The sequence below is a fragment of the Cyclopterus lumpus genome, chromosome 18 (genome assembly GCF_009769545.1).
Source record: "Cyclopterus lumpus isolate fCycLum1 chromosome 18, fCycLum1.pri, whole genome shotgun sequence".
NCBI classification, from domain to species: Eukaryota; Metazoa; Chordata; class Actinopteri; order Perciformes; family Cyclopteridae; genus Cyclopterus; species Cyclopterus lumpus.
In genome coordinates, this window is record NC_046983.1 from 3,764,070 (window position 1) to 3,776,687 (window position 12,618).

Consider the following 12,618-nt stretch of genomic DNA (forward strand, 5'->3'; position numbering starts at 1 on the left):
CGTTCTTCAAATATTAAATCGAGTTAAAAAGATTCACATTCCAATAAATGTCACTTCCTGTCTGCCGGAGGCCATTTCTTTTGTTCCTGGAATAAAACCCAAAGCTGTGTGTGTGTGTGTGTGTGTGTGTGTGTGTGTGTGTGTGTGTGTGTGTGTGTGTGTGTGTGTGTGTGTGTGTGTGTGTGTGTGTGTGTGAGTGTGAAGGAAGAGAGGATGAGGTCCACACACGCACACACTCAGTCTGGATTTCTCATAAGGAAGTACGACGGAAACAATAGCGTGTTGGACAAGCCAGTGCATTTACATTTACATTTACACACACGCACACACACACACACACACACCGACACACACACGAATGCTGAAGACGTGGAGTAGAGAGGAAATGATGCAAACGGGAAGAGACACGCTTGTTCTGGTCCCACGTTCACATGTTTGTTTGTTTGTTTGTTTGTTTATTTGTTTGTTTGTTTGTCTCACCTGCAGGGTTACCGCCCTACCCGATCCCCACGCCGGGTCTCCACCAGTCCTGTCGCCACGTGGTGCGCACGTGGGCCAATCAGAGCTTCGGAGCTCACCTGCACAACATGACCCTGTCCAACGGGAGGCTGCGAGTGCCTCAGGACGGGCGGTACTACCTGTACTCACAGGTGAGCTTCAGTTGTTTGTTTGTTTGTTTGTAATGTTGACAACAAACAGGAAATTATATTTTGTATTAATGAAACGACTATTTTAGTTTGTTAAGCTTTATCTCTGACGTGATGGTGGTGCACTACTTATTTTATTTCATCTTGAATCACAAACCAGAACTACTGCTCAAATATATTTAATAAATATATTAACTTAATTATATATTAACTTTATATATAATTAACCCACCAACAACATGCACGTTGGCGGATGCTCCAATTCAAAATATAGCAGCAAATTATGATTATTTGCATTATTTTTTAATCTCAATCAATAGACTAAAATATAATATATCATGTATCAATATATATATATATAAATTAATATAAGGAAATAGGGACAAATTGTCCAAAGAAAGTTCTCAGAGCTCAAGAGTTGTAATTTATAAACTCTTTTATAATAATCTTCTCAAATAGAGAAAGGCTATAAATCCACATGTTTTATAATTCAAACGAATGTTTTAGGATTTAAACGTTTTAGACCAATGAGATGACGGTAACGCGCTCCGTCCTGCCTCCAGGTGTATTTCCGCTACCCGTCCCCGGCGGCCAGCGACGGAGACCAGCGCAGCGTGAGCCACCAGCTGGTGCAGTGCGTCTACAAGAAGACCTCCTACCCGAGCCCCATCCAGGTACGAGACCCCCCCCCCTCCCCTCCCCCCTCCCATTCAGTCACGTCTCACCTGTCGGTCACGTCTCACCTGTTTGACCGCCCTTTGTCCCGCCTCCAGCTCCTGAAGGGGGTGGGCACCAAGTGCTGGGCTCCGGACGCCGAGTACGCCCTGCACTCCGTCTACCAGGGGGGGCTGTTCGAGCTGAGGGCCGGAGACGAGCTCTTCGTGTCCGTCTCGTCCCCGACGATGGTCAACGCCGACGACTCCTCCAGCTACTTCGGCGCCTTCCGGCTGGACCTCTGAGAAGAGGAGGAGGAGGAGGAGGAGGAGGAGGAGGGGGAGGAGGAGGGGGAGGAGGAGGGGGTTCTTCTTGAGTGGAGAGAAGAGAAACAGAGGGGATCTGGGATTCCTTTAAAGTTGGCTTGGACTGATACAATGAAGGATGGAAGAGGAAGAGGGGAGGTTTTTTTTTTTTTTTTTTAGGCTTCGTGGATTTGACTTCCTTAAAAGAATGATGCACAAAGATGCACAAGGATGCACAAGGATGCACAAAGATGCACGAAGATGCACAAGGATGCACGAAGATGCACAAGGATGCACGAAGATGCACAAAGATGCACGAAGATGCAGAACGATGCACGTGCAGTCAAGGTGAGGTGTGAGGATATTAGATTTTTTTTTTTCACGGTTGTTTAGAAAAACAAAACGCCAGAGAAACCTTCGGGTGAGAATCGACCCTCGGGGGAGGGGGGGGGGGGGGGGGCGTCGTCTCGCCGCACGTCAGTGGCCCTCTTTTTCTTTTGTTGTTGTGGGAAGCAGTCGGAAAAAAGAAAAAAAAACCCTCCTCTCGGATTTTGGACGCAGAGACCGAAGAATGTACACAGAAAAAGTAAAAAAATAAAAATAAAAAACAAATCCTCCGCAGGAGGAAGAAAGCGGAACGATCAAACCAAAGCAACGCGTGGAATAAACTTCTTTTCTTTTAGTTTCTTTTAATAACGCGTGCCAACGGAGCGCTGTACGTATGAATGGATGAGGAGTGAGACGATGAACTGGTGATTCATGTGTTTGATTTTTTTACTTACAACCACTGGGGGACGTTACGCAACACCAGATCTGTGGATTTTAACGCAGAGACATTTGTTTGTTGTTGTTGTTTCTTTTGAGATGAGGATGGGATTGCTTTGTCTGGACACAGTAACGAGACTGTGAGAAGCAACACGAGAGGGAGGAGGAGGAAGAGAGAGAAAGAATGAGAAGGAAACAAAAGAAAAAGGGGGCGTGGCCCCGCGTTGTTGATCTCTCTCTCTCTCTCTCTCTCTCTCCTGTCACTTCCACTTCCCGATCTCTCTCCGTCTCGACTCTGTGAAGCTGCGTTCGCTTTATTTAGTTTGAAGGATACGAGTTGAGCAACCGAGCCGAAAAAAGAGAGATGCCGGCGGTCCGGGGCGGCTTTTCAGAGCGAAAGACATTCAATCAAAAAATGTTAAAAGCCATGTTTGAACTTGTTGGAAGGAGCTGCTTTACATTAAAATGTACTCACGAGGAGTCTTAACCGAGGCCACCTTCTGCCCCGCTAATCACCGATGCAATAAAGTTGCCACTAAGCATTAAAAACACACAAAATTACCCCAAAAATAACATCTGGATACCGAAAGCCGGCTTATTCCCAATAAGCAACCAGGTTAATTCTAGTGATATATATATATATATATATATATATATATATATATATATATATATATATAAATATATATATTATATATATTTAATATATATATATATATAAACATATATTAATATATATATATACATATATTAATATATATATATTAAATATATATATATATATATAAATATATATATTATATATATTTAATATATATATATATATATAAACATATATTAATATATATATACATATATTAATATATATATATATATATATATTTAATATATATATATTAACATATATATATATATATTAATAAATATATATATTAATATATACTACTGGAAACACACACAGACATTTTAGTACCCTTCTGACACTGATACACCATATAAACCAGTTCAGTGAACACACACAAAAAAAAAGAGAAGAAAATGTATTATTAACAAAACGCAGACGCACATAAAGAAAGATTTGGATGGAGCGAGAGGATATATTCAGACATAAACCATGCACCAAGTAGCCCTGCACTCGACCCCGACACACACACACACACACACACACACACACACACCTCGCACCTCCTGGCTGGTCCGTGCTCCGCAGACACACACACACATCATCCCGTGTCACATTGTGAAGGCACACACAAAAACACACACACTCATTTATCCACACGGCATGTGCCATCTGGTAGTTGTCAGTGAGTGTGTGTGTGTGTGTGTGCTTGGTTTTCCCTGAGAGAGCCTTCACACATACCTGTGTGTGTGTGTCCTCTGTGCACGGTTTCATAGCTACACAAACACGACAACACAACGTTTATTTTGATGCGCAAAGCCCAAAATTGGAGGCAAATTGAATTTAGTCTGATTGCTGTTGTAGCTGCTATCGATATAAATATATATGTATATACTTTTTCCTGCTGGGTGGCACACACCTGCTCACGTTTGGGTTTCTCTCCACCACACACACACACACACACACACACACACACGTAAACCTGGGCCCGGGTTGGTTTATTATTCAGGGTCAACTTCAACAAGCATTTGCTTCCTTGCACTCCGACCAGCACCAACAGATCACTGAAAACAAGGTGGAGCGATGGTGCTAATGCAACGTACACACACACACACACACACACACACACACACATTACCGCGGCGGGAAAGCTGGGGAAACTTCTGCATTGAATGTGTCTGTTTGTACTGGACGGTTTTGTAGCTGTGAACATGTGTAGCACAATTGTTGCTGAGAAAAATAAACAAATATTTGAAGAACTCTCCCCGTGTTCGTTTACTGAGTGGCAGGGATGGGCTGGCCAGTGGGCGGGGCTTCGGTCCTTTGAAGGTCAAAAGACACGCCCACGGAAAGACCTCAACATGGAGCCGCGACCTTCACAGAGTCACATCGTCATCAGGTCATGCGCAACACTAAAGTCCCTCTCAGGGTTTAGTTTGTCCTTTCTGGGCTTCTGTAGAAACACGGCGGTGCAGCTTTCAGGGCCTCATTCAGAGCTTTGAGGTGCATTTACAGCACTGATATTATATTATATTTCTGCCAATAAATCGTTACACACTGTTCATTTAAGTAAAAGATCAAAATAATTGTACAATGTATATATAAATATATATACATACACATGTATATAAATATATACATACATATAAACACGTGTATATAAATATATACATATAATATGTATATACACATATATATACACAAATATATAAGTATGCATATACATGTGTATATATTTTTATATATACAAATATATATATTTATACTCTATATTATTATTATATTATTATATACTATATTTTTAGATACAAATATACAGTATATATACTTACGTATATATATATAAATACAAATATATCTAAATAAACTATAGATATGAGCCTTGGTGGTATAGGATGCACTCACTCTGCTGAAGAAAGCCACTCACGGGTTCCTGGTCCGCCTCCTGACCTTTGACCCCCCCGTACGAGCAGCGGCCCGTAGGACCACAATAAAGCATCCCACTGTGAATAAATCAACAGCTGTTCAGTCGGCATCGACCCTTCGGCTCGCTTTGATCTCGCTTCCTCTGCGGGCGGACGCATCTCTGCGCCGTTAATTAAGTCTCCCTGGGTGGAGATGTTCTTCATCTGCAGCTCTCTCATAAACTCTGTTAATCCTGAACACATTACCTGTGGGACCAGGTCCCAAATCTTCTCAATTGGAGACGAGGAAACCAAAAAGCTACAAAAGGGGCGTCGTTTACCGATGCGGTCGGTTGATATATATATACACGACCTGGGGGACGGTTTTATTAGTTTACAGTTTTGAGGGCGTTTGACGGTGTTCACGTCCTAATCAGGTGATCTGTTGGAAATCCACCAAATGTCCACCAAAGACGTGAAGGAACTCGGAGCGGTCCGATTCTCTCCGCCCGATGGGCAATGCATCGTTTTTTTTGTCTCGATGTTGCGCAACATGGCGGCCAGCTGGCAAAACTTTTTATTTTTACAGCTAAATAGTTTCTGAAAACTTTTGAGAGCAGAAATCTGCCACGCAGTCACATATTGATTAGTGTTCATCGTTGCAAATTGCATTGCCTACTTTATTGCCTTTGTAAGATGTGGCAAAAAACTGAAGCTTGAAAGGATTAACACTCAATTATACCGTCACTCAATGTTTTATTTTAGATTCAGTGTGCTGGAGTTCAGAGTGAACAACAAAATACAAATCCGACTGCTCCGAAGTCTCCTCCGATTCCCATGAAAACCCACGAAGAAACGGTAAGAAAAATATAAAACATAAAATAAACAAAACGCCCAGCCAAACCCACGACCACGTTATTCAGCACCGAAGTCGCCATGGTGATCGTATCAGATTTGGGAGAAAAGTGCAGCTCAGACGTGCATTTCTCAAAGTAAAAACAACTTATAGGCCAATCAAATTCATCAGCTGTACAAAACTGTCAGTTTATATATATTTATATTTATATATAGAGAGTGAGGGAGAAAGTGTGTGTGTGTGTGAGTGTGTGCTGACATTTGAAACTAACAGTTAGCGGTCTGCTGCGAGTCCAATACGCGACCACGGCCCACTACTGTTGAACTTGGCAGCTCCGTTTGCATTATTGAATAACTCCCATGTTCCATATTTACGTAAAGAATACTCTCTCTCTGTGTGTGTTATTAATTAGGTCTTGTGTGTTTGGTTCTGCTCAAAAGTGGTTTTCCATTTCTAAAAATGTTTCAGCGTTAGAAACCGCCGTCAGAAAGACGCTACTTATGCGGCGTGAACCAGCCTCTAGCTTCTAGCTTTCAGCCTCTAGCCTCCATCTTCCAGCCTCTAGCTTCTAGTCTCCAGCTTCTAGCTTACAGCCTCTAGCCTCCATCTTCCAGCCTCTAGCTTATAGTCTCCAGCTTCTATCTTACAGCCTCTAGCCTCCATCTTACAGCCTCTAGCTTATAGTCTCCAGCTTCTAGCTTTCAGCCTCTAGCCTCCATCTTCCAGCCTCTAGCTTATAGTCTCCAGCTTCTAGCTTTCAGCCTCTAGCCTCCATCTTCCAGCCTCTAGCTTCTAGTCTCCAGCTTCTAGCTTACAGCCTCTAGCCTCCATCTTCCAGCCTCTAGCTTATAGTCTCCAGCTTCTAGCTTTCAGCCTCTAGCCTCCATCTTCCAGCCTCCATCTTCCAGTCTCCAGCTTCTAGCTTCCAGTCTCCAGCTTCTAGCCTCCAGCTTCTAGCCTCCAGTCTCCAGCCTCCAACATCTAGCATCCAGCCTCTAGCTTCTAGCCTCCAGCTTCTAGCCTCCAGTCTCCAGCTTCTAGCCTCCAGTCTCCAGCTTCTAGCCTCCAGCCTCCAGCTTCTAGCCTCCAGCCTCCAGCTTCTAGCCTCCAGTCTCCAGCTTCTAGCCTCCAGCCTCCAGCTTCTAGCCTCCAGCTTCTAGCCTCCAGCCTTTTCTTAAACGTATGTAAACTAAACAAAATCAGTATATATTCTATTTATAATCTAATTAAATCTTTAGCTCCTCCAGGTGCATCTGAACCAATGAGATTAAATTGAAACATCTTCGGCTCATAAAAAGTACGACAGCTAAATGAATAAAATCGTCTGGCATCGAGGCAGAGGGACCAAAACCAACACCGAAGATGGGAACCGTAGTCCAGACCGCCGGCCTCCCAGAGCGTTTCTACAGAGGAAATTCGAGAAGCACAAAAACACAAAACTTATACAAGTATACGCGTGAACGCAGAGCAACAAAGTGCCCCATGAAGAGGTGCAGACGGGCGGCGTTGTCCACGCTTCAGAGTAAAGGTAATCTCTCACAAACACACGACGAGCAGGACCACATGTCTGGGTCCACCAGGGGGGTTCCCTGGACCACAGATTGGCATCGTGGGACACGGAGCGGCTCCTCTTACGGTCACAAACCTCCTCGGAGCTGTTGCAGGGATTCGAACCGGCAACTTCGTGCCTTTCAAAAGCACCCTTAAAGTTCACGCTTAATTATTTATTTCGTTATGGTGAATGCACAGTGGACATTGTTCAATAAAAAGCTACGAAAAGGTGCTAAACACACAGATAATAGTGTTTTTTTCTGCTATATTAACGCTCTGAATGTCGTTTAATGCGCCTTTTAAAAAAACAGTTCTTTAATTGATTGCCGATAGGACCTTTTTAAAAATAATGCTCATTTGTGTGTTATAATAAAGTGCCTTTTAGCTTTTTGAGTCATTTATAATAAAACGCATAACTTGCATTCAACGTTTCAGTGGGAGTTCAATTCATAGTGACTGAACCAGATTTAAACATTTAATTTATTAAACAGACTAAAATAATTAATTTGTTTAAATTATACCTATAATGTATATTATAGCAGCCCATTCCAAGTATATTTACCCAAGTACTGTCTTTCAGTACAAATCTGAGGTACTTTTACTTTTAGTATTTCCTTTTTATGTCACCTCGTACTTCCACTTCACTATATCTCAGAGACAAATATTTAGATTATAGATTAGATTTAGATTTAGAAATATAAAGATTACAGTTTTTCTGCCCAGTGAAAACAACGTATCTCCAGAAGTTTAGAGAATAAACTCTTTAAAAAGCCTCTTGGCTGAATCTGGAAAAACGCTGCTGAACACAGGATATCTTATTATTATCTCAAAGAATATGACGCGTTGATGTGTGTTTGACGAGCCAGGAGTTAAATGAAGGATGTATACTTGACAGTGGAGTATTTCTAACGCTGTGGTATTAGTACTCTTAACTTCATTAAAGGATCCGAGACGCTGTGATCGACTACAGGCGCCGTCTCACGTTAAATGTTGGCTCCATAAAACGTGAACACGGAACCTACAATTTACTCCCCGAAGCCTCCAATGTGCTTTTAATCAGTTTGAAAGGTGCACCGTGACTGCGGCTCACCTTGGCTCCGGGTGTCATTACCTCGGCCAGTATTTACTGATAATTGCAGCGGCTGTCGGGTAAAGTTTGATCCAAACGTGTCCATAATTTGTCGAATTCCAGCCTAAATGTTTGGTAATGTCTTTGCCTGATACACGATGTGCAAACCGTGGGGCTTCTGGCAGATTTAGTTATTTTTCCCTTTTTTTTTGTAACGTGAAATTAAAACGAAAAAGTTTTGTTTTTAAACTCGCAGACGGGACAACAACGATAAAAATATCTATGAACAAATAAATGCTGTTCTGAACCATTTGGTTCCCATTTTTTTTGGGACGGTCTTCCGAAATGTGTTGTGAATTTCCAACATGCCTTTTAGTACGCTTGAACTGGCAGCTAAAAGATGAGCGGGTGATTCATCATTAATAAAACGTCATAAATATGGGTCTTAAACCTTTGACCCGCTCGGCTGTTTTTCCGCTTTCAAGCCTTTATTTAAAAAAGCGTATAAAACAACCGATGTGCTGGTTTGCGATATTATCTCTGGATGTTTTAAGGAATATTCGGCTGCACAGAGATGGGAATGCGAAGGGCATTATGCATGTTCAGGGGCGAGGAAAAGACGTCAACATGCGGCAGATATGGGACTATGAATGTATTGAAGAGGCGTGTCAATATTCAAGGGACATTTTTCAACATGTACAGTATATTATATTTTTTTTTTTTTAGTCTATCGTTTCCATTTTAATTCTCAATTGCGAGGTTTGTGTTTTTCTGGTATTTATTTCCGTTCCCAGTATCTGAACTGGTTTCCACTCTTACCTGCTGCAACATTAGTGACTTTTGGTACTTTAAGTATATTTAGCTGCTAATACTTCTGTGTTTTAATTTAAGATTTTAAACCCAGGCCAACTTTTACTTCACTAAAACATCTGAATACATCTGTAGAAGAGAAGACTTTTGCTGAAAACATGTCCGGTGGTTTCAGTGGATGGATGTCAACAGCAGACAAATGCTCCGTCGTCATTATCCGTTATATATTTCACATGGACGGCAACCTGAGCCTCCGTTACAGATGCTGACATGGTGTTCCTCCTCAGGGAGGCGGGAGGAGGCCACTGAAGTTCTCCTGATGTGGGGCGTCAACCTAAGACAGCCCCATCCGAGTGGATACAGGCAGCAGCAACAAAGGGTATCAAGACCGGCGCGGTTCAACATCTGCCGCTGCATCCGCTATTGCAGAATAACCTCTCGAGCAACCTCTTTAAAATCCAGAACAAAAAAGTAGGAAGAGTTTTGGATATCACATTTCAAAAAAACGGCATAAAAACAGTATTTTACTGTTTTCGGCATAAAAACTGTATTTTACTGGCATAAAAACTGTATTTTACTGTTTTCGGCATAAAAACTGTATTTTACTGTTTTCGGCATAAAAATTGTATTTTTTACTGAGCATAAAAACTGTATTTTACTGTTTTCGGCATAAAAATTGTATTTTTTACTGAGCATAAAAACTGTATTTTACTGTTTTCGGCATAAAAACTGTATTTTACTGGCATAAAAACTGTATTTTACTGTTTTCGGCATAAAAACTGTATTTTTTACTGAGCATAAAAACTGTATTTTTTGCAGATCGGTGAGATCAGGACGGACGAGGAGGACCGCGAAACCAAAACAAGGATCTGAAACTGAATGAAAGTGGCAGAGAGCTGCACACGAGGCCGCTGGTTCCTCAGCAGCACAAATCGGTTTCGCACAGTTTCTTAAAATAACCGATCACAGCGCCGGCTTCGTCACACTGTTGACTTAACAGAGTTTGAAGTAAAGATTTTTATTTTTTTTTGCAGCCGTCAGATTAATCTCTTTGATTGATGGGCGAGAAAATACAGCGATTCCCTTACAAAAGCACAGCGTCGTCGATCTGCGAGTCACTATCGGTAACGTCTGGACGTTTTATTTATTTACACGTCTATTCAATCGTGACTGAACATTTCTGTAAATGTGCCAGCGTCAGCAAAACACTGTTGCCCCATTGACAGATATGGAATTTGTTGTTTTTCCAACATTAGCTGGGTTATTTCACAGAGAACAACTTTCAACTTGGATTTGATATATATATTTTTTTTTTACTAAAACACAGATGAATGAAGAGGAGAATAAAGACGTGAACAATCTGAGTTTTTGAGTATTAATAGAGTAGTATTAGTAGTAAACCACTTTAACTTGTCCTTAAAGAGAGAATGAGTCTTTTTCCTCTGGAATGAGGCGTTCACTGGATGCATTCAGAGACAGTTTAAGGCCCTGAGACCGTCTGCCAATACATCATCTTCACGGGTTTCTCAAGATGGCCGACGGGCGGTTCTGAGGAAGGCGTTGAAACCGCGAGGGTCAACGGAGGACAGCCGCGTTGACTCGCCGGGCAGATCCCCGATTCATTTGCCGATGTCGGAATGGCCGCCGGGGAATAAATCAGCTTTGGACCACATGCAAAAAAGACACTCCTGGAGCTTCTCACACATATTGACTGCGACAAAGACTCTTTCATGTCTCTTCTCTCAACTTAGTCGGTGGCGGGGGGGGGGAAGGAGGCGCTGAGCTCGTGAAAGATGCTGCTTTCGAGTCAAATGCCTTCTCAGGCATTTCGGGCGTTTAGTTGAAGTTTCCGGCGCTCCTAGACTTTTTTTAATCTGCAGAGGGTTCATTGTTTTAAATGCATAATTGTATCAGTAGTGTCGAGCAGAGCGTTATCGATACGAGGAGTCGTAACGACACTTCTCGTTTACAATTCCTTTAGAAAAGAATCATCAAAACAAAGTTCTAAAAGCCTTTAAAATGCTCCACAAACAGTAGAACGGACGCACCGTTTCTGCAGGTTGATGTTCTGCTAATTACATAATTATGTTATGTACACATATAATATTATTGACGGCAAGTTAAGAAATATACGACCCCAAATCTCCCCCTCCGTGCACCACATCTGTGGCTGTGCACAACCTCCACCACGTCTTCACAGGTTTCCGCATCTTAACGTCGTTAATAATCAATCACGTTTTTCTGAACGCAGCCATTCCAGAAACTGTTAACTGCTTTGTGAGCGACGGAGGCCGTCGGTCACACCGAACCCGTTATCTTCCATCTCTCTCGCCGTGTTTTCATACGAGTGTTAACAAAAGACCTCTCGCTTTGTTTGACCCCCCCCAGCCTCCTGAAGGAGTACCACCCTTCCTGAAAGACACACACACACACACAGCCACCTACATGCATGCAGTTATCTCCATATCAGCATTCTCCTCATACTCCACCCGCCTTCCCCTCCGTCACACACACACACACACACACACACACACACACTTCATATCAACAGTGCTGCCGTTCTCTCCTGCATATTACCCAACATACTCTCTGTTTTCCTAAGAACCGGCCAGGAAATTAGTTTCATAAAAGCTGCAAAGCTCGCTAGCACACACACACAGAAAAAAAACCCAAAACATCCTGAAGAGACTAAGTGGGGCCAGACAAACGCACACACACACACTTCTCTTGAGAACAATACTACTGTTTAAACCTTGCGGCCCGACTCCCGGCGATTGGAAAAGGGAGTTACAGAATACCTCGCGGGGCAACTGAACAATGCAGCTGCAATGAGGCAACGCACATTATTAAAGCCTTTGATAAGGTCTTAAAGGCAGGAAGCTGAAGAAACCAGCCGTGGAGAATTAGAAAATGGGGCTCAGAGTCTTCGCTTTTTCACACACACACACACACATATATATATATATATATATATATCTGAGAAAAGAGGTTTATTCCAGAAGTACAATGCCAAGACCAAATTTAAAGAAAGGGAGGCACCCAAACGTCAAGAAAACTATTCAAATAAGAGAGGAAGCGCTGCACGGATAAATCATATTTCATGGGTTCGATACACGTCGTCCGATAAGTAATATTAACACGGTCGTTGCCAGTTTTCATAGAAATCCTCGTTGAGCGGGTGAGAATTAATTTGTTCACCGTGTGAAATAATATTTTGACCGACTGTTGTTTTAGTATCCAGAGAGAAAGGGCAGGTTTATTATTATTATTATTATTATTATTATGTCAATGTTCTAATTGAAGGGATTCTTCAGAGATGTTTTCGTTCTGGCTATTGGATATTTTAAAGCAGAGCTTTTTTTTTAATGGATAACTTATGGAGAATGGAGTAAATAAAAAAAGTTGATTCTCTTTTATGGACCAAACTCGAATGGT

At 42.0% G+C, this 12,618-nt stretch overlaps 1 protein-coding gene across 1 annotated transcript in view; it reads left to right on the forward strand.

Annotated features, from left to right (window-relative positions):
- The window catches only part of tnfsf10l (TNF superfamily member 10, like), a 45,556-nt gene extending 43,947 nt beyond the window's left edge, over window positions 1-1,609 (forward strand). The window contains exons 5-7 of the mRNA XM_034557666.1: window positions 487-650; window positions 1,211-1,321; window positions 1,421-1,609. Coding sequence (XP_034413557.1) covers window positions 487-650; window positions 1,211-1,321; window positions 1,421-1,606 — 461 coding nt within the window. The 3' untranslated portion in view covers window positions 1,607-1,609. The remainder of the gene's footprint in view (window positions 1-486; window positions 651-1,210; window positions 1,322-1,420) is intronic.
- Window positions 1,610-12,618: the final 11,009 nt, after the last annotated feature.